We start from the raw sequence: 21,352 nt of genomic DNA, 5'->3' as shown, positions 1-21,352 counted from the left end.
ATCTCATTGGATATCAAGCTGTCAATCAATGTGCTTTTACAAGCTCTGATTGGCTGGTTTTGTGGCACAAACGTAACGTGTGAGCAGAACTGAGCGAGCGCAGAGGACGACTCGAGCGAGCGAGAGCTCGATGTTGAGCAAACGCGATGTTGAGCGAGGGAGGGAGGAGTATTGCGAACGAGAGCGAGATGTTGAGCGCGAGAATGCTATTGCGAGCGAGCAAAAAGGAATTTTGAGCGAGAAACTTCTTTTCAAGAACTTTTTTTCTGCGCTCAAAATCTGTTTTCGCTCGCTCAGTTTTATTTTCAACGCTCAAATTTTTTTTCCGCGCGTGCGTAATTGTGGCACAAATATAACGCCATAGCTAATGCGCTGAAAAGGCACAGTCGTGACATGTTATTTACAAGGTTCCTCAATGTGAATGCTCAAGATGGCAGTTTATCCAAGAAATAAATGAATAAATTAATAATACAATAAAAGCAGAAATATAGGGCTGTCTGTACATTCCATAAAATAACAACAGTTGCCTTTTCCTCATGCTGAGCAAATGGTAGGCATTTGGCACAAACAACACGCCATCTTTTTATAAGAACTGTACATCTTGAATGAATGCAACACTTTATTCAACTTCACATATTGTATTATTGGAACCTTGAAGCCAACTATTTGTGACACCGCAGCTTTTGATTTTTATGTTTTGCAGTAGTATTTACGTCTTGTTATTTACATTCAGTGATATCATTAGGTAGCATTATAAGCGCATGGCCAGAAAAGTATTCACCACTACATTCATCATCAATAAATAAGTTTACATTCCATTATTCTTTCCGATTTGTTTTCATCAAAAATAGATACATTCATGTACGATAAATGGTTTACATTAATGTAAAAATGTGATGACAAAAAAAACAGATGCATCACTTAAGTTTAGAGTCACTTCTTGGAAATGATATGACTGAAAAATAACGCAAGGAGACGATATGGAATGTATTCACATCAGGTGACATTTAAAAAGAAAAAAAATATGCTTCCACATGCAGGATATCAGTTTCTTTTATCTGCATTTAATGTTTCATAAGTCTTTCTCAGTCATATGTCTCCTTTGTGACTTTGGCTTTTCTGGAGAGTTTCTTGGTTCTGCTTGTTAAGTGCATCCAGAGCCGTTTGGGTTTCCTTCTGATCCTCTATGGAGCAGTTGGAGACGGCATTGGCCACCAGGCAGAATTTGCGAAGGAGGATCTCTCTGAGGAGCAGGTAAACCCACGGGTCCAGGATCTGGTTGAGAGAGGCCAGGCGGATGGCAGTCAAGAAGAAATTACAGTCCAACTGGACGTCTCGCACCGAAGACGGATGGGAGCTATCGGTTGAGGAATTACATTCGTGAGAGGACACTTGGGTGGAGATCATCCTCAGCATCAGCACCTGTGGAGGTAGACAAGGTGTCTCAGGTTGTGTTCTTTGTCTCTAGTTTCTCTTATTGATAACAAACACATGAAACATTGTCAGAAAGGCCAATTACTGAGGACAATAAACAAATGTCCACTACAACGGACATACGGTAAGTGAATAGGCAAGTTTTCAGGAGAATATGAAGAAAAGTACAGATACTTATAAACATGGCGCACCACAAGGACAAAGCCTAATAAAATTCTGGGAGAAAGTTTCATGGACAGATGAGACAAAGATTAAGTACAAGATTAATATCGTCTGTGGAAGGCCTTAGAGGTAATGGAATAGCTTGGGTCTGCATTGCTTTTTCTGGAACAGGCTCGTTAATCTTCATTGATGTAAAGTGACAAATCAAAAGCCTACAAAAACATTCCGTCTTCCAATTTAAATAAAGATGCTAACCAAAATATTGGAAGGGCCTTCATCATGCTGCAAGATAGGTTTCTAAAGGAGTTCATCAGGGGCAATTGGACTGGCAGACTTAAACCCTACAGAGCATGCACTTTACCATCTAATATAGGAGCGGCGAAGTCTGGTCTTCTAGAGCCACAAACCAGCCTTGTTTTTGATGTTTCCCTTCCGGCTATAAGCAGTAAACAAGTTTGTCCAGTAAATAAACAAGTTATCAAAATGGACATATTGCCCCATCTTGAGATCAGTTCGGTGATTGGGTATTGGTCTATGACGTTGTTAGGCATAATTTAGGGGTCTGAAGGCCCTCTGAAAAGTTCTCAAGCTCTCCATAAAAATAATTTGGTTGCATTTTCAATGCATTTTTTTATTCATATATTCCAAAAAAATGGTGAAAATGTTCAATGTAAAATGGCACGAAACCAATTTTAAGTAAACATACACTTAATTCATCTTTTTCTCTTGACTTTTATTACCTTTGTATTTTTATATTTTGTTACTTGAAAATGAGGGACTTTGCTTAGTTTGTGACAACACAGTGGCTCTAATTTGGGTAATGTTTTGCATACACTATATACATATTTTAAATGTGGGGGGTTGTTAATGCATTAAACACATTTACTCTATTTGTGGAGTGCATTAAAAACACACTAAAATAACACTACATATTGAATCTGTTGACTTGGAAAGTTTACACGGTATTAAAGAGCTGCTTGTAAAATTTTGCTCCCCTTGCCCATAAAACTAAGTGATATCACTTAGTTTCATCGATGGTCATGAACAGCCCCAAAAATCCTGATCGTGGAATTAATACTCTCATATTTTCATGAAACACACTGCTTGTCATTGCACTACTGAAAATTAAACTTTTGCAATCATCTGCTTTTTGCAATCATCTGCTTTTTATCATCATGTTTTTTTAACATCATTTTTAACTTCACCTAACGTAACCAACAGATTAATCTATTATTAAAAAAAATTAAATCCTTAGTTGCAGTCCTAATTATAATATTGAGTCAAATTCACCGCCACTTTTTGATGATGCTCCCAATGAACAGCTGTAGCAGAACAAGGACCGTGCTTTCCTAACAAGGCTACCACACAGACATGCGCTCACTAATAACGTCCTTGGTGGATCAATTACATATGTGACTGACAAAGCATGCCCTCTTAACACATGCAGCAGACCCCTGAAACAGAACTCAGCTAAGTGGATTGGCCCTAAATGGATAGCGGCGGGAATGGCGGGGGCGGAAGGGCACCGTTCATCTGCTCAAAGCAAAATAATCGGCGTATACCTAGAAAAGTATATTTTGTCATTTCACAAATATACAAAAATCTTTTCCCCACACTCCATGAAGTGCTATAATTACCTCTTAGATTTTTAACTTCACGCACATAAATGGACCGATTTCTCAGCTTGTGTAAGATCAAACGAAACATTTGGGGGCGGGGGATCTTCTGGAGAAAAGAAATGATGCATCTCACACAGCTGCGAATGCGGCATGAGAGCGCACGTGTCCATATCTGGACGTCCAATTATTTGCGGATTACCGTGTCATAATATTGTATAATGTCGCAACGGTTTATATCTCACGGCACTGAATCATCTTTAGCATTCTTCTTGATGTTCTTGATGCTTTTAAAGATGAATAGAAAGCCCACACGATTTAGATATTAACAGTTATTAGCGTCAAATGCAGAGGTGGAGCTTTTTTCTTTTTGATTTTGAAATGTCTAACTTCATCTGAATGCACCACGTAATAGTAATGCTGGAGACTTTGAGGTGTATTGTACAATGACAGTATAATTGATACGCAGTTTCTTTGCATCCTTAATCAGCAATTGAATCAGATTTTATGATAGTAATGTGTTGGTAAAGATGTAATGTGATGGCAAAAAAACAAACAAAAAGTCGTGAGGAGGAGTAAATCTAGCTGGTAGCAACCACCTCTGCAAAGGCTAACTTCAAAATAAAAGTGTTTTATATCCATTGACACTCATGCATTTATTATTTGGTGCGTTTTGCCTTTTTTGGAAGTTTACCTTTGCTGCTTGCTGTTGGCATGTTACATGATGTTTGTTGCCTCTTCCTAGGTAAAAAGTCCAACATAGTGTAAACTAAATAAATTATTTAAGGAAAATATTAGTTTATAAAACAAATTTTATGTTTAGTAGGTCATTTAATTTAATGATTGTAAAAACTCAGATTCTCCCCCATACTGGAATGGTTTGACCCAACATGTCATGTGCCACCTCTCGTTACCTGTCAAGTTAATGATTTTTGGTTTATTAATAATGAAGTTGATGGTTTATTTTTATTTTTTAACAGATCTCTTCTGTAACCACAAAACAGGATGCTTTATGTTTAATATATTTCTGTGGACAAATATTTAGTTATTTTTTAGGTCAGGTCTGAAATTTAACATCGATTTTTTTATGGAATATTTATTAATAATTAAGTTATTTCTTTTTGATAACATATTTCTTCTATGATCCAAAAGAGGACGCTTTAGGTTGATTTTTTTAGTTGTTTTTTTTGTGGACCAACACAGATGAAGTTTGAAAGGGTCTGAAGTTTAATAAATCAGATACTATAGACATGTTTTCCTTTTTTTTTTTTAAATAAAAAATGCTTCAAGTGGTTACTTGGCTGAAAAGATATGTCACAGAGACATCAAATTTGTAGCGCAAAAGATCCAGTCTCAAAGCAATCTAAGCTTGAGAAAAGAATTAAAATATGGACAAGTATAATACTTCCCTTTTATAAATGACAAGTGGCTTTTCATAATTAACATCTAACTCATGTTAAATCAGACAAAGTGCTATTACTTTGAGTGCCGCTAAGTATCCCCACACAAAGTTTCAACTGTTCAAAGTAGTTTTTTTCTGTCACCTGTTTTGCTTTTTTTTTTTTGCAAATATTTCAAACTGTTTAGACTTCCCAGCACCTTGTCTGAGCAGAGAATTGCCCCGACCATTCTTACCTGTAGGTATGATTTTGTTATGTGTTTTATTTATGAGCAGTGTTGAATTTGTGCCCAGAATAACTTTAGGAATTATGGGCAAAAAGTTCAATTTCGGTTCCATCGTACTATAACTCATATTCCCACACCTATTTGGGAGATTTCAAGTGTGCTTGTATTTTAACAAATGAAGGTAAAATAAGGCTCCTTCATGTCTTCTCAACTCCACAGCCCAGACATACAAAAAAGTTAGGAGACTGTTGATGTATGAAACAGCCAGTATTTTCCAGAGATTTTTCCAGCTGTTGCTGTTGGCCTCTTGGCAGCCTTCTTTCTCATCAATTTTAGACACTTCCAGCTGTCAAAAGACAGTGCTGTGCCATATTTCCTCCAGTTGACGACTGATCTTCAGTGAATACACTTTATTGTGATACACTGCTCCTGTCTTGACAAACAATGTGATCCCTCAGATGCTGTCTGGAAAAATGCAGGAAAAACCCCATGAAACCATCCAAACTTATTCTACTTTGAAATGAGGCAGATGTGACTCCCATTTACTATGAATGTGTAGCCTCATGCCAATATCCTTCCGAGACCCAGCCTGTCCATTTGTGTGCAGCATTGTGTCCATTTTGGCTGAGCAACAAAGCAAAGTTCATTTCATCCTATACAAACACACGAGGTGCCTGTAGAACGACAAGACAACGATGTCTTCTAATGAGTATACTATAGTAGTAGATTACTTTGCTATCTCGAATGAGTGAAAACATATGCACAAAATGAGAAATGTCCACTACCGGCGGACACACATATGACACAAATAGTTTATCCTTAGTATTCTCTCGTTCGGTTCTCAATTTAGCTGCAAATTAACACACCGCAAAAGTTTTGAATTTATTTCATAGGTTCGATTGTTGAGAAGCGCTGAGAATACAAACATAGACATCATTTTGTGAATGGAAAAGTGAAAACGTACCAGTAGAGGAGACCAGCACACAAGCAGGACGCACATAATCCCCATGAGTTGAATGACGGTCTCCGTGGTGAGTCTTTCCCAGTGTTTGGATGCCAGAGACGTGCCGGACTTGGTCTTACAGCGACTAATCAGGCCGCGGATGGTCACCACGTTGCAGGACACCGTGACGAGCAGCGAGAAGATCCCCAGTAAGGCAAAAGTGAAGGAGAAAAAGATGTTGCCGGGCACTTCTCTGTCCCCGGTGCTGATGAAGCACCAAGTGCCGGGCCACTGACGCGTATACTTGCCCACGCCTGCAACGGGCAGGAGGGCGAAGAGCAACACCAGGCACCAGATGACCACCAAAGTCTGCTTGGTCACGCTGGTCTTCATGTGGTTGGAGTACCAGTGCGGGTTGGTGATGGCCGTGGCCCTCTCCACGGCCATGGCGCTGGCCATGAAGAGCGCGCACAGGCCGAAGGTGGTCATGCACACGCCGAAGAAGGCGCACAGGTTGCCCGACGAATCGATGCGCTCCCATCTCAGATCGGCGCGATAAACCGAGATCACGATCGGGCTGGTGAGGAGTTGGCCGAACAGGTCGGTCAGCGCTAGAGAGCCGATGCAAAGCAAGAAGGACTTCTTCCTTCTGTTCTCCTTCTTCTTGTAGGAGATGTAGACCAGGATGAGAGCCAGAGAGTTGCCCACCATGCCCGTGGCCATCATGGTGATGGGGAAGACAACCGAGACGTAACTGCAGCCGGAGTCCGTCCTGGTTGCGTTTTCCTCCTCAGCTGACTTGGTCACATTGGATGTCAGCATGGCTCCTATTCTGCTTTGCGAGCCGCCGAGAAAGTCACACTTGTCCGAAGTCATCCTTTCGGACGGGCTAAGGAGTGGAGGATAGCAAAAGCCCGACGTGTGGCCACCATCTCTTCCGAGATCCACACTGAGCTGAGCAGCTCGGTGCGTAAAAGCGCCCCCAGCTCCTTTTGCGCACCGGAGGCGGGACTGGCGAGGAGCCTCCTCAAAATAAAAATGCTTAGAATGCTTGCACTTTTGTCTCTTCGTTATTGACACAGTGAACCGCAGCCGCAGACAATCGTCGCAAGGGCTACTTTGATCCCCCCAAAATAAAATAAGTTGCACCAAAATCAATAAATTGCATATGCACATGCTTTTATTTTATTTTTAAAAACCACAACTTGAACTGTTTTAAAGATGGCAATAAAAGGATCTTATAAGATTTTTAACTGCACGTAGGGCTTGCTAGGCGAAAGGCAAATAAAATCTTTTTTCGACATTCTACTATGATTTCAATGAAAATAATAAACAGCCAAAACATTTAGTTTAAATTTACTGGAAAAAAGAAATCACGTGAAAAATGGCGTGTATACTGGTTTAAATCACTTTAAATTTAACATAAAAAAATGATTGTAGCACGTGCATTAAGAGATTAAATGTAACAAGTACGTTAACTATTGTTATCAATTCTTGCAAACCATCAGTGGAAGCATTCTTCCACCTGGAGAAAACTTCACGTTCATTGTCCAATTTCCTAATAGTCAATTTTTAGAATGAAACAAATCTAATGCATTGCAAGATGTCAAACACTATTTTTTCAACTACTAGTTCAATGGGAAATAATTTGATATGTTCAGAATTTGTACTTCAACAGAGAAGTAAATGAAACCATTTTTGCTTGTAAAAATATCTTATTGACATGTTTTGGATATATACGTTGTTTAGTTGTAAATTGATTAATTTGATCTTCCATAACTATTAAGAAGTCACACAGAGAAAACTAATTACTTGAAAATGTCTTTTTTTGTGTGTGCGTATGCCATGGCCCACTGGGCAATTTTAAACCCCACCAGTTTAATTCATTCGAACTGGCGGGTGTTTAAGAACGTTGATTAAAAAGTTAATCAAAAAGTGGAAAAAAAAAAAAATTAGTTTTATGTTAGCATTTTGGTTACAAGACAACCTATTTAAGACCTAAAATAAATGATTGCAGCCAAAATTGAAAGCACACATTACAAAGTTTCACATTTTGTACGCTAGATATCTCCTGAGAAATGACAAGGACCGAAGTTGACAAGACTTTATTCACACACGTAGTTATTCCATGTGTTTCATCATGTACTGTACTTAAAAAAAGGCTTTGGAATACTAATATGGGGATTTTTTTTTTTTTTTTTTAACCGAACCTGCTGTTTCCTCCGGTAAACACTGTTAAGTGTTTAATCAGTTGACATTTATGCATAAATACTTACCTTAAAACAAAGTACTGTAAACAGTCAGTATTCAGCTCTAAATGTACTTTTCCCGCAAAAGGAGCGCTTATATTCTAAAGATTCCCAAAGATTGACAAATACCGTCAACCGACATTATCCGCAAGTTGGGCAGAGAGCATGTTGACATATAGGAATAATTGCTACTGTAATATGCGTGTGTGCACGTGTGTATTGGGAGAGAAGGGGGATGAACAGCATACTGTATGGATGTGGTTGTTCCTCATGATCACATGCACTTTTACTGAGGCTTATTTCACTGTGGATTTAAAACTAATTGCTTTTCTTTTTAGAACTGGAGTCAGAATGGGACGATCCGGAGGACTGGTTGCTGCCCCTGAAAGCACACAAAGTGATGGGAAGGGAGGACGCGTTAACATGGATAGTCGGCCGCATTCAGCAAGGCATACTGCAGCGAGTCAAGATCGTGGCGTGAAAACCGGGCGATAAACGGCTATAGTGAGCGCCACTGTGGTATTCCACTTTAAACCCAAACCTTTCGGACGAACGGGATCTAGAGCGCCTCCGTTTTCTCCCTTGGGACGAAGACCTGGAGCGACTGCGCTTCTTCGCCCCCTCGGGGGAGGAGGGCGGAGAGACGGACCTCTTCCGGGGGGAGGAGCCCTTTCCAGACCTGGAGCTGGATCTTTTGAAGGGATAAACCAAGCGTTCAGGTCAGAAGGGTCTGAGAAAGATCAGTACCAGCATGAAGCCTGAGAGGACAAGCTACGGCTTCAGTGGGCACTGATCAGTTCACTTTAGCAACGGCATTTTTGAAGAGACAGTCCAATACAACGGATTGAACAGACTTGGGTTATGCCACTCGGAAGACACTAAGACCATGTTCTTCTCTAGTGGCCAAATAGGAAGATTTCCATCATGGGCTAAAAATGCATCTAAAAATTTTGGGGCCCAGGTAAGTAGGTAAAACTACCAATTTAATACGTACTTAAAATTAAGGGTGGAATTTGCCTTGTTAAAACCGATCTCAAAGAATCCATACATAACTCGAACCTAGGTAATAAAACTGCTTATGGAGCCTTGGGGCCCATACAAACACTCTCTGTGCTGAGAGAGAGTGCATGTCACCTCATTCACCTGGAGCGGGACCTCGAGCGAGATCTGGATCGGGAACTAGAGGAGCTCCTAGAACCGGATCTGAAAGACAAAAACACACAAAAACTCTCCAATATTTTTTCAAAGAGGAGCTTCCACTGTGCAATAAGTTAATAATTATAGCCTCTCGATAAATGGCATATAGATTTTCGATATTTAAATTTTGTCCGTTTTTTTGTGTGTGTAACTTCACAATCTGTGATGAATTATCAGCCACGTGACTCCCCACTAAAACGGCTTCAAAATTTGGGGTTATTGCACCATCTGTTGGTTAAGGAAGGGAATGGCAACTCATGAATGGATTCTCAGTTATATTTTTTCACATCTAAAGGGGAGTCAACACCAAATAGTTTTCTTTCTTTTTTTTTTTTTTTTTTACTGTAGGTTCCATGTGCCCCCACTAATCTAAATTTGGCATGAGGTTCAATAATATGTTTGTGGAACCTGGATTAAGCAGCAAAATCAGTTTTTATCCCATCCCAGCGGGTGGCCATTTTGTCACTGGCTGAAAATGACAATAGTTGCTCAGGTAATAACCAATCACAACTCACCTGTTGTCAGAATTAAGTCATGTGACGCTTGCAAGCTAAGCAGTGATTGGTTGTTACCTGAGAAATTGATGTTTTCAATCAAATTTGAGGCAAATGGACACCTGAGATGGAGTTAAAAATAAATCCATTTTTTTTAGACTAGTGGGGCTGCATAGAACACATCATGAAAAAAAGTTCTCATCGCCTCTGAGAGGACTCAATAGGTCTGCACTATAATTATGGCACAGTACAACAAATGGAAAAACAGGAAAACAGCAACATGAAACGTAAGCTTTTCATAAGTTCATCAGAAGGAAAAGTTGAGAGCTGATACTGACATTTTGCCTGGAGTTACCCTTGACCTGCGCCCGTTTACCTGGACCTCGACCGAGAACTGGAGCTGGATGAGCGCGAGGACGAGCGGGAACGGGACGAGCCCGAGCGGCTGCCCTTTTTCTTAGCTTGCTCCTTCTCCTCATCGCTAGCATCCAGGTCGTACTTGGACAGGTCGCCGTCTTCGTCATCTTCGTCGTCATCCTGAGCGGACGTTAACATCAGACTCGGCACACGCGTAGACCGAAAGACTCTTATGTCATGCGGCAGCCTGTGCGCTTACGTCTAGTTTGTACTTGGACAGGTCACCGTCTTCGTCGTCGTCATCCTCTTCTTCGTCTTCCTCCTGCTGCGGTGGCGGCTGGACCTTTTTTGAGCTTTCTTTCTTTTCACTGCTTTTTGAAGAGCTCTTGCTACTACTGTTCTTCCCACGATACTTTTTCTTTTTCCTCCCAAACTGTGACAGAAATCACATTACCTCGATAATGGAAAAACGTGTGTGCACGTTTACACACTGTGAACATGCAACCACAATTTCTGTCCAATAAAAACCTCACAACAGAATCACATTTTTTAGCTGCTTAATAAAATTAAATGTGGACGTTTTGTAATGCTATGAATGTATCTCCCAAGTCATTCACCACAAAAAATAATAAAGACTTTGGAACTGAAAATAACCAGGCAAGCTAACGGTTTGTAAATGATTAATAAATTTGACATAAAACTGCATATACTATTATAAAAAAAAAAATGTGACTAGATGGACCATTTATTGTAATTAAATCTTAACTTTCAACCTCACGCTATCTGATGTTTATTTTTATAGCTTGATAGGAAGACAACAATATTTAGACATTTGTATTTATTAACGTTTAACGCCTTGATTAGTTCCTGGGATTGACGTTTACAACGGCGTTTGAATGCACCATGTGTGGTGCATTGATAGTTAGCCAACGCTGAGTCATGTATCATATGACGATAGCGTAGTTGATTAGCAGTTCCTTATCATCTTTAATCAGTGATTGAAAAGGATTTTTTTTGTTTTGTGTTTTAAATGGTGTGCTGATGTTGGTAGAGACATGTGGCGGCAATAAAGACTGACACTGGGAGGACACAAGTTAACCACTCTGCTAACACAGTTACAAAGTCCAACTTAAAAATAAAACCTTACTACTGCTAGTGCCACCCGTTTATTATTTGGTGTTTATTTTGAAGTTGGCCTTTGCAACACACTGCTGGCATGTGATGTGATGTTGTTCCACCTTCCTATGTAGGTCTTTTTTTGGCTCACCCGAAGTTCCGGGAAAGAAGCAGAAGCTCGGCAGTGTTCTTTTCTCGACCCTGCTGAAATGCTACTGCGTTTGCCTACCATTTGATAGCCTGTGTGCTTGTGTAAAATGTTGATATCTTAAGCTTTCCGATGCATAGTTTCATTTGAAATTGTATAACTTTTTTTTGGACGAACATTTTATACTTTACAAATAATGTGCATATCTACTCTAAATCCTATGTTGTTTTGTTTTGTTTTTTTTGTCTGGATGCTTGGCCTTTTTCACTTGCCACCATTGCATCTATAAGATTATAAGTTTATCATTTACAAGTCTTTGATCAAGTGCATACATAAGCCTGTAAAAACATTGTAGAGGTGTGTGTAGTGCAAAAATGGTAGTATGACATTGATTGTCATTGAATAGCAACAATATGCACAGTAATTTTCAAAAATGCACCAGGAGGAAGGGAAGGGCGCACCTCATCATATTCACCATCAGACTCCTCTCGCTCAATATATTCCACATTTTCCCTTTCATTAAAACCGCCACCATAACCTGAAAGTGCATGGAAGAGGCACGGATAAGAGATTGGCTTGCATACAGTAATTGAACAGAAACGAGATCGTCGCACATTTTGCTAAATTACCTGTTCTTTCTTCAAGCTTGGCATACTTGGGAGTGTTACACATGTTGCACTCCGACCGCCTTGCCCAGTTGACGTTTCCACATCTTCATGATGGCAAGAGAGACAGGACAATGAACATGAACATAAAATTCGGATTGAACTTAATAGGAATGTGCTAACAGCTGACACTTACGTTTTACATTGCCAATCATTAGCACTGAACAGTCCTCTGCTCTTCTCAGCCAGAGTTTTCCCGATCTCTGTTCCCCCTGCCTTCATCATCTTGGCTTCTGTGGTTTTCTCTGATCAAAAACAGACAAAAATGTCAAGAAGTTCAAAAGCTCGATTTGATAAGCGATTCCCAACAATGATATTGATAAAATTACCCAAATCTACTTTACTGATCCAATGATTACTCATTCTATAGAAACCGGCAGAACAATTAAAAATGTTTTTCCACTAGATGGCAGAAGTTACAATTAACCTGTGTACTGACCTGTTGCCATTCATGCAGACTAGCCTTGAGTTCAACTAAGCACACCCAGATTTCTAAATAGTTTCTAAATAGTTTAGTTTTTTTTCTCATGTAAATGTGACCTAAATCAATAAAGGCTGAATAACACTGCCTTATAGATTTAACAACATAATTATACTGCATACTCACCTCTTCCACATCTATTACAACTTGTTCTCCTAGCAAAGTTCACATTTCCACATCTGGAAAAAAAAACACGTAACGTGTAAAGCTACAATAAACACAGAACACACATATTGATTTTGTGTTGCACTGACACATTTCCAACAATCATGCAGGAGCAAAGTCATAAGCTTTGCAGCTGCCAGCTACTTGAGACGCGAGTAATACATTTAAACTACATAATGATATTTATGACCCGAGCAGAAACTCACGTGACACTTTGTCCTGGACGCAAAGAAAAACAAAAACGCACGACCCACAATCGCGAGTGGAGGCTCGTCAAAAGCAGCTAACGCTAGCCGCCACGTTTGCTTGCAAGTCAGCAAACACAAAGACTGATCGAAATTAAATACACCAAAATCCCCACTGTAAACCAAAGCTCTGCTTCGTTTATTACTTTTATTTATCTTTCTAATTTTGGAGCAAATAATTTGAAGGGTGAAGATCCCCGCTACTTTGGGCGAACGATGGAGGGCCTTGCAAGCTAAACAAAGTTGACCTGCAGCTTGAGTCAAGATATTCTCTTGAAAAACGACAAAATACTTCCAGCAATATATAGTCATCTTACTTCGTGCGATAACTTACTTTTTATCAGGACATATCCAGTCCCCGTCGCTTACTCGAAAGCTCTTTCCCGACATTTTGATTCGTGTTCAAACGTCGAGAGAAGCTAAACTGCTCTTGTTAGCTAAATGTGCTCAATGTGGTTGTACAGAGCCGCCCACCCCTTATGCTGCATTCGAAGGCCGTTGGCCACCAAGATATCGTTTTGCTCAGCGCATGAAGTCCATATTAATCTTAGAAATTTTCAGCAGTCTTTTTTTTTTATACACGTCTGCTATCTGATATTGATTCAAGTCCATCACTTACCCGGTTTTCAAATCAATTCTACCGTACAAAAGCACATTTTAAAGTTATATTTGAAACTTTGTAAAGACTTGAATGCATCAATGGCACGGGCCCTACAGACAAAATCAGTGTTCACAAATCAAGATAAGCAAATGATAAGCTTAGTATAAATAAAGCATGCATTACCCCTCTTGAGATATAACATATTATTTAATACATTTTTTTTTATTGTTTTGGTAATATTCAATAATACAATTACACAAATAAAGCCTTTCAAATTTCTATTAAATGAACTGTATTTGATTGCAAACTTAGAGACACTTATTTCATGTTACAAACCAGACTTTTTACTGATTTTTGTTACTTTCACAATTGGCCACTAGATGCCTCTTAATGCTATTACTGTACTGCACAGGTAAAGTGATGCGTGCTTCCGATTGTCTCCTTTTGCCCTGATCAGATCATTTGGAGAGTTGTAACATAGAAGACATTCACACTGAGGTGAGTGTTAAAGTTTTATTTCCTTGTATTCATATTTGTAAGTGACTGCACGATTAGGGATACAGTATTCTATTTAAGACTTCTGGAAAACCCAAACTACAGTAGACACTAGAATTACAACAAAAGTAAGTGGCATTATTGTTTTAAAAAAACAAAACCACACACTTATTTGGTCAGTGTTCTTTGATCACACTCTGAACAGAATAAATCAAGGTCTATCTGACAGACTGCTAAGAGAAATGCAGATAAGGAAATGTACAGGTTCTGATCCAAAGCAAATCACACCATACGTTAAATACTGTGGGCATAGTGTTGTTATAGACATACACGATGTTTAATTCATTCATGCGGACAAAAATGTCAAAACGAATTTTGAAGCGCATACTGTAGTACCTACTATACTCTCTCTACAGTAAAACAAATAAAACATACAGTAACCAATGAAATGGCACACAACTGTGGAAGCAACTGATAAGTCTACTCATCTAAATCTTTTAAAAGTTTCATTTTGAATATGCTTTAATTTAACAGTGCAGTTATTGTAACTTGTGAAAACCCCTCAGCAAAATAAGGACCGTCAAAAAATAAAGATTAAAGAAAAAAAACTCGACGCAGCACATGAATGTCCCTACTTGCTCACACATGTTTGAACCCTAATGAAATACAAACCATACAGATGAATGCCACAACACCTGTAAGACAGGCAAAATGAGGTGCAAGTACCTACAGGCGGTTTCATTCATTCGATTGATTAACAACTATAGATGCAATTTTCGAGAGAAACATGGAGTGTGTCCATTGCACTTTTAACATGGCTGTTTTTGTCCTCTGCAGATATTTGCATTTAAAATTGAAAACAACAAAAGAAAACTTAAAATATACCACAAAAATACAAATTGTTATGCCACTGCACAAAGAGTACGATGACTTTGTGTTTAATCAAACAAAAACAAACAAAACATGTGTAACAATTGCAGGGAAGTGCAGGGAAACCGCACACATCCCATCACTGGCAAAAGATTTTATTATAAGTTTAGTAATAGGTAAAACTTTAATTCTTTTTTTTTAAAAATAAAACAGAGTTGCATATACAAAAGCAATACAGGAAAAAGCCTTATTTATTTTAACAAAAAGCATTCACTATCATAACACAGCATTAAAAACAAATGAATCATAAACAAAATATGTAAATTATTTGAGGAGATTGTAATTTTGGTGTTTGATTCAAGTCACTATTTTCATATGGATACAGTTGGAATAAAAGAAATAATAAATAATAATAAATGAATAATAAACAATAATAATAATAGTAAATAATAAATAAAAACAATTGACAATCAAGGTTTTGGCTGCAATGTTGGGTTTGCATGCACATGAAGATTCATGTTGCCCGTTTCATTGAAAACCCTGGCACATTTGGACTTTAACCACAGGTGCTTCTACTTAATTGGTGGGTTAACAAGCTCATTTGACTGCAGGTTGAGTAGTAGCACTTGTGCCATAAAGCCAAACTGCAGCATTGTTTTTCCTTTGTGGTTCTGATTTTTCCATCTCTGCCACATGAAGAATGTGAATTACACAGAGATTAGCAATTAGACAAAGTTGCATCGTCATCAATCATGTTTGTCTCGTTTCCAGCAAAATGTCAACAAAGAATGCTACACCCACCCTTTTTGTTCTGTGATACAAGCAGTTGTAGAGACAACTGATTGGGTGATTGGTGGTTTGTTACCTTTGACAGATTGTGGCTACGGCTTCCAGAAGTACCTAGTGCGCCTGTTGACTTATTTGCCTTGAGTCCCGATAGCCAAAGCTCCTCTCACACCACGCCTACTTTATGAAGTGGGCCATACTGCAGCCAGAATGGACAACATCCTCAAAGAGGTGCAAAAGTTCAAAATATTTGCATTGCTCTTTTGTACTCCTAAGTGAAGAAATCAATTATTTTTCATTCAGAATGCTTATGAATATTTTAGAATTCAGCGGTGCTCAAATGAGGGTATGTGAAGGCACTTCGGGGGTGTATTTAAGAATTTAACAGTGTTTCCGAATGCATCAACACATCTACTTTAATGACAGTAGCAGTATACTATTTCTTCAAATTAAGAGCAAATTAGTTGGAACATGAATTAACTTATTGCTAAACTGTGTTATAGTGACTACACTATATCCCGCTGCAAAATGGCATATGCCTTTATTTTGTTAAGTTTTATATGGGTGGACATTGTTATATTGTTGCTGTTGACAAGCCAGAAATAAAATGCTAATTTTTCTCTGGAAATTGTCACTATAAAATAGATGTCCAAGGTTTCATAAATTAGCCAAGGATGGCACTGTTTAATTTATGATTATTATTATTATTATTGTTGCTATTTTTTATTTCATTATTTAGTTTTAATACAAAAATGCTTTGCCGGTTAGGGGGGACATAGCTGAAAAGTTATTTTACAGGGGGAACGTCATTGGGAAAATAGTTGAGAGACACTGCTTCAGATTACACCAAATGTGGATGACTTGATCCAACATTTTGGTGCTAATTCTGTTTCAATAACTGGACTTTTCTGATGCAAATGTTTGTTTTCCTTATTAATTAAGATCATATAACCAAGATCATATAAGATCATAAAATAAGATAGTTATCCATAAAAAAACGTAAAAGTATACCTAAAATTGTATCCTTTTTGACATTAACAAAAGATAAAAAAGCAATCTTTTTGATTGAAGTTGATTTACAACTTTCAATTTTACAGTTTATACAGGTTAGAAACATTTTCGACCCACTGAATTGTCTGAAGCTGAAAAAGATATTAAATCAATCAGTAATAATACATTTAAAATGATCAGGAACATTAAAAGAGGACACCAATATGTTAAACACATTAACCTAAAGAAAAGAGGCTTGAGACATTGTGCAGATTTTTTTTCTATATCACATCAATCATTAATGTGATTCAAGAAAAAAAACGTTGTTGACACAAGAGCACCACAGCACTACACTAATGCCGTGGAGGTGCAATTAAACTTCAAAAGTAAAGCCTGTTCCCTGGGGTTTGTGGGAGGCCCGCCCCACTATTTGTCTTATACAGTACTATTATTGTTGTTCTTTTTTTCTTTTTTATATACTCAGAGATGATATAAAATATCTGGTTAAGAAATAAGGCACCCAGATACTGATACTACAGGACTAAGTGGCAGAACAGGAAAGCAAATCATACGAAAAAAGAAAACAAAAAGAGCGAGACAAGGAAAAACCGGTAATTGCTTATCTGGTGCAATCATATCTAATGTCTTTGTTTTCTTTATACTAAGATTATCTCTCACAATCTAGCTACAAACCCTTGGTGCAGTCAACCGCTTGTTCATAAGTTAATAAGGATAACTAAAAAATAGAGCTTACTGAACATTTCCTGCTTCCCTTTATTAGGTGCATCTCTACATTTCCTCTATGTTCCTCTCATGTTTTCTTTTCTTCAGTGAACATGCAAATTCCACTCAATGGCCTATCCGAAGCAGATTTGAAGGCACATCATTTTTGCCCGTTTACTAAATTGTGTTTTCTATTTAGTCCTTAGATGAAACACCCTCAAATCAACAAGTTGCAAAGGGACTATTTTAAATGGAGTTTGTCAAACGTTCCCATTCTGGAGAAATACATGCTTATACTGGATGGAAACCCTCTTCAGGAGGTTGTAAAGTCTGTCCTCCATCAGTACACAACGAATGTCTCCGACAAATACCCCAGTTTCCGCAAGTGTAAATCTGAAATATTTTTTACATCACTCATTAAGGGGTAACTAATTACTTGAATTTGGTCAAAAACTGTTTAACCGCTTATATTCTTTTCTCTCCGACCTTTCCTCAGGCCTCATTCATGGAGACTTCAACGATCTCAATGTCCTTGTACAAGCTGACGAAAGCAACGGCTACAAGATATCCGGTGTCATTGATTTTGGGGATATGCACTTTGGTTGCTATGTCTATGAGCTAGCCATCACCATCATGTACATGATGCATTTGCACCACAATCCTATTGAGGCGGGTGGACTTGTTCTAGCAGGCTGGGAAAGTGTCTTCCCCCTCAACGGGTCAGAGAGAGACTGCCTTTTTTGGATGGTCCTTTCTCGCTTCTGTCAGCAATTAGTTTTGTGTTTGTCCATAGCAACATGCTACCCTGAAAATGAGGAATATTTGCAGCGTTTATCCGAGAGGGGCACTTTGATTTTACGCAAACTTCACGAAATCGGGAAGGAGCAGGTGGAGAAAGTGTGGTTCCAAAGTGCTGCAAAATTCAGCCATGTATAAATAAAATCAATCAAGAAAATTGATCTTACTGTTTCAATAACATTGTTTTTTGTGGGAGGACATTTTTGGAGTCATTGGTTTTTTTCTAAGTATTGTTTTGAAGGGTAAGTGTTATGAAATATCAATGTGCTGCAAAAGGTGATCATATGTCCCGTGAATTTGGAGTAAATTGAGACAAGATCATCATTATACTTTGTCTTGTTTCTTAGGGCACTAAGAGAGTTTTTGTTTTAAATGCGAGACATACATACATACATACATACATACATACATACATACATACATACATACATAAATACATATATATATATATATATATATATATATATATATATATATATATATATATATATATATATATTTACTTACGATTCGGTATTGGCAAATATGAAGTAACCTGTGATCTAATTTGAAATCAATTATTAGTAAAGTGACTCAGTTTTCAAATGAACATTTTCAAGGAACACTTTCAATTTGATCCTGTTGATAATTGTTTTATTGTTTCACAAACTCTTCCACGAAATTTCTTGGATGAACGGGAACTGAAGGGAATGTGTGTCTCCTCTATACTGGCGATATCTCAGTGTGCCCGTGTGAACATAGAGAGCGGGACATCTGTAACTCCCTGCTTCGACTTATGCCCTAAAGTAAGTGGGATTTAATAGATGTAAAATAATGAGCTGGTTACAGGCTGGAGTGGGTCAAAAGGTCCAAAGCCATTTTTTTTTTTTTTTAAATCACAGTGTGTCTCAGGTCTATTGAACTATCCATTTATTTTGGGCCTAATGAAAGCGTTTTCCTTTTTTCCTTTGTTGTTACACCTTAAATGACATATTTACAAGGAGAAGGTAATAATATAGTTATGATAAATGAGGTGGGAAGTTGTTCTCCTTTAATACAAACATACAGTAAAATGGGTTTGAGTGATATGAAAGAAAGTAGTTAAAAATGATTAATTGAAGTGACCTTTTTTCTTATAATATGCATCACTTGCACTAATAAGACACATTTTTGTCATACGCCTATGTTGTGTGCAAAAATCTTAATTTGGCCAGCATAAATATGAACAGTGAGTGACTACATATTTAGCGATTTTTAGGGACTGATTGATTTGATTGAACATATAAAGACATTACAAAATTTAAGAACAGAAAAGAAAGAAAGAACAAAAAGCAAGTTCAAAAGAAGGTAGGAAGATACAAAACTTATCTAGTCCTACTCCTTGTTTTCTATTTTACTCATGTCGTTAATTCACACTCCAAAACAAAATAAAACAAGCTCCTCTTATTTTAGTGGGGAAAAAAAGGTTAACACTTTTCTTAAGTAATTTTCTCATTCCATTTAATTCCACATTTTGCCATTTCCTGTCCACAGAAAATGACATTACACACTCAGGGTTTAGTTGTTGCCTAATCAGTGCGCAGCTTGTGAATGTCACATGACCCGACACAGAAAACATGCGAGCTGGGATTGCTTGCTACCTGAGCCCTCAGCATGTCATGTCATTCTCACTCAATGGCAAGTGCCAATCTTAAGGATTTAACAATGGTTGTAGAGACTAAATTCCTGTTTGATCTTAGTGTCACAACTGTTCACGGGTATTGCATCATTCGAAGCCATTTTACTGATTCGTCTTTCACCTTTTCCTCTAGCTGCTTTTTTTTTGACATGATTGAAATGACATTGCTCAGACACGTCCTATCTGTCTTGGACAAGGTAGTTCTTTTTAATTTAGTGCGCTCACGATAAATCGAACAGGACTTTTAATCAAACATTGTTTTAATCATCGTGTATCTGTTAGGGGGATGTGCAATAGATTTATGAGGCCTGTAGAAGGTTTATTAGGACATGGGGGGTTTTGCAAAGATGGTATCTAAGGTGAAGGAGGTACATTTTATGATGCAGCCTCCTTCTGTTATAGGAAATGACTCTTGGGACATTCATTCTTCAAACTATCACGTGCATAAAAAATTGGTAGCTCATGCAAATATCAATCAGCTGAAGTGCAGTTAATTAGCGAAAAGGCATGCTTTAGGTTTGTACTTTCTGTTATGTTGTTTTAAATGTAGGACCTAGTTCCTTATAGCGTTAACATTCTGCAGAGACACATATGACATACAAACAACTTGCTATAAATCATTGATGAGAAGTTAGTGGAAAGGGTTCACGGAAATGTTTGAAAATCGGATTCTTCCTAATAAAATGCCTTGCCTGAAGCCAGTAAAATCCTTTTCATGGTATTCTGGATTTTTAAAAGAAAGACATGAATACATTTTAACGCGAGTATACGCAAAATTCAAAACTACTCACAATAAAAGGGCATCCGAGAAATGGACAGCCTGCCATCGGATCGAGTACGTTTTCAAATTACATTGTGCAAGTATTTGAATTGTTGATTTTATTGTCTTCTATTCATGTGGAAGTTTACCAAGGCATTTTTTAAAAAAATGTTTAAACCAGATGTGTGTGTCATTACCTATTATTATATTTATATTTATATTTATTATTATATTTACTTATTTTTTCCCCCACTGAACATCCTGGGGTAGCAGCTAACTGATTACATTGGGTTACATTGCACCGGAAAAATGTGACCCACCCCCCACTCCGTTTGGGACACTGACAATCTAAACTGGCCAGATATAAACTTGCTTTGCAAGTTTTATTAGTATTTTCAAGACCAGTGTGAAAAAAAATCGTTTCACTGTTGCGCAGACAACAACTTAAGTGGATGCTAGATGATGATACAGGTTGCATTTGAAATTCACTCTGTTGAGAATTTATATTCCACCGCAAGAGCATAAAACAATCATCCACTAAATGTCTTCCATGCACTGTAGTCTCAATTAGTTTATAAAATGAAACCATCAGGCTTAAAATACAACTTTTTACTATCATTTACACTTTTAGAGGACGCTCTGACATTTCCTGGTTGTGATAGGTAAACTGCAATGTTAGTCAAGCCCATCAGCGTTCTATAATGCAGACGAGTGCACAGTAAAACAGCTTGCTCTGGCAGATGTGCAGCTGCATTGTGCCATATCTCTGCTCCT

General features: G+C 38.0%; 2 protein-coding genes and 1 pseudogene across 3 annotated transcripts; 1 reads left to right on the top strand and 2 right to left on the bottom strand.

Moving 5' to 3' along the window:
• Positions 1-319: 319 nt before the first annotated feature.
• ptger3 (prostaglandin E receptor 3 (subtype EP3)) lies at positions 320-6,674 on the bottom strand. Its single transcript, XM_088426103.1, has 2 exons — positions 5,803-6,674; positions 320-1,422 (listed from the first exon to the last, which is right to left on the bottom strand). Exons 1-2 carry the CDS (start codon positions 6,655-6,657, stop codon positions 1,090-1,092), a joined length of 1,188 nt encoding a protein of 395 aa, XP_088282229.1. The 5' UTR covers positions 6,658-6,674; the 3' UTR covers positions 320-1,089.
• Positions 6,675-7,870: 1,196 nt separating this feature from the next.
• Positions 7,871-13,375, bottom strand: zranb2 (zinc finger, RAN-binding domain containing 2). Of its 2 annotated transcripts, XM_088426374.1 has the most exons (10): positions 13,233-13,375; positions 12,615-12,667; positions 12,144-12,252; positions 11,972-12,054; positions 11,804-11,880; positions 10,338-10,511; positions 10,098-10,258; positions 9,174-9,233; positions 8,572-8,721; positions 7,871-8,412 (listed from the first exon to the last, which is right to left on the bottom strand). In XM_088426374.1, the coding sequence occupies exons 1-10, from the start codon at positions 13,286-13,288 to the stop codon at positions 8,349-8,351; spliced, it is 987 nt and encodes a 328-aa protein (XP_088282500.1). In that variant the 5' UTR covers positions 13,289-13,375; the 3' UTR covers positions 7,871-8,348. The 2 variants fall into 2 exon arrangements, with proteins under 2 accessions (XP_088282500.1, XP_088282499.1); XM_088426373.1 differs by having other exon boundaries at positions 7,871-8,721.
• Positions 13,376-14,673: 1,298 nt separating this feature from the next.
• On the top strand, positions 14,674-18,299 carry LOC148417019 (hydroxylysine kinase-like; annotated as a pseudogene).
• The last annotated feature ends 3,053 nt before the right edge of the window (positions 18,300-21,352 follow it).

This window comes from Hippichthys cyanospilos, chromosome 10 (genome assembly GCF_059441005.1).
Source record: "Hippichthys cyanospilos isolate Australia breed blue-spotted pipefish chromosome 10, RoL_Hcya_1.0, whole genome shotgun sequence".
In the NCBI taxonomy this organism is placed as follows: domain Eukaryota; kingdom Metazoa; phylum Chordata; class Actinopteri; order Syngnathiformes; family Syngnathidae; genus Hippichthys; species Hippichthys cyanospilos.
Note: the sequence above shows the minus strand (reverse complement) of the source record. Positions and strands in the feature narration are given on the sequence as shown.

Bases quoted from the DNA above. Each gene is read 5' to 3' on its own strand.
- ptger3 (XM_088426103.1), bottom strand. From the start codon at position 6,657: ATGACTTCGGACAAGTGTGACTTTCTCGGCGGCTCGCAAAGCAGAATA. The intron at 1,423-5,802 runs GTACGTTTTCAC...CTACCTCCACAG, and splicing joins TGTGCTGGTCTCCTCTACTG to GTGCTGATGCTGAGGATGAT.
- zranb2 (XM_088426373.1), bottom strand. From the start codon at position 13,288: ATGTCGGGAAAGAGCTTTCGAGTAAGCGACGGGGACTGGATATGTCCT. The intron at 11,881-11,971 runs GTAATTTAGCAA...ATGCACTTTCAG, and splicing joins CAAGCTTGAAGAAAGAACAG to GTTATGGTGGCGGTTTTAAT. The intron at 10,259-10,337 runs GTAAGCGCACAG...ACGTCCGCTCAG, and splicing joins TGTCCAAGTACAAACTAGAC to GATGACGACGAAGATGACGA.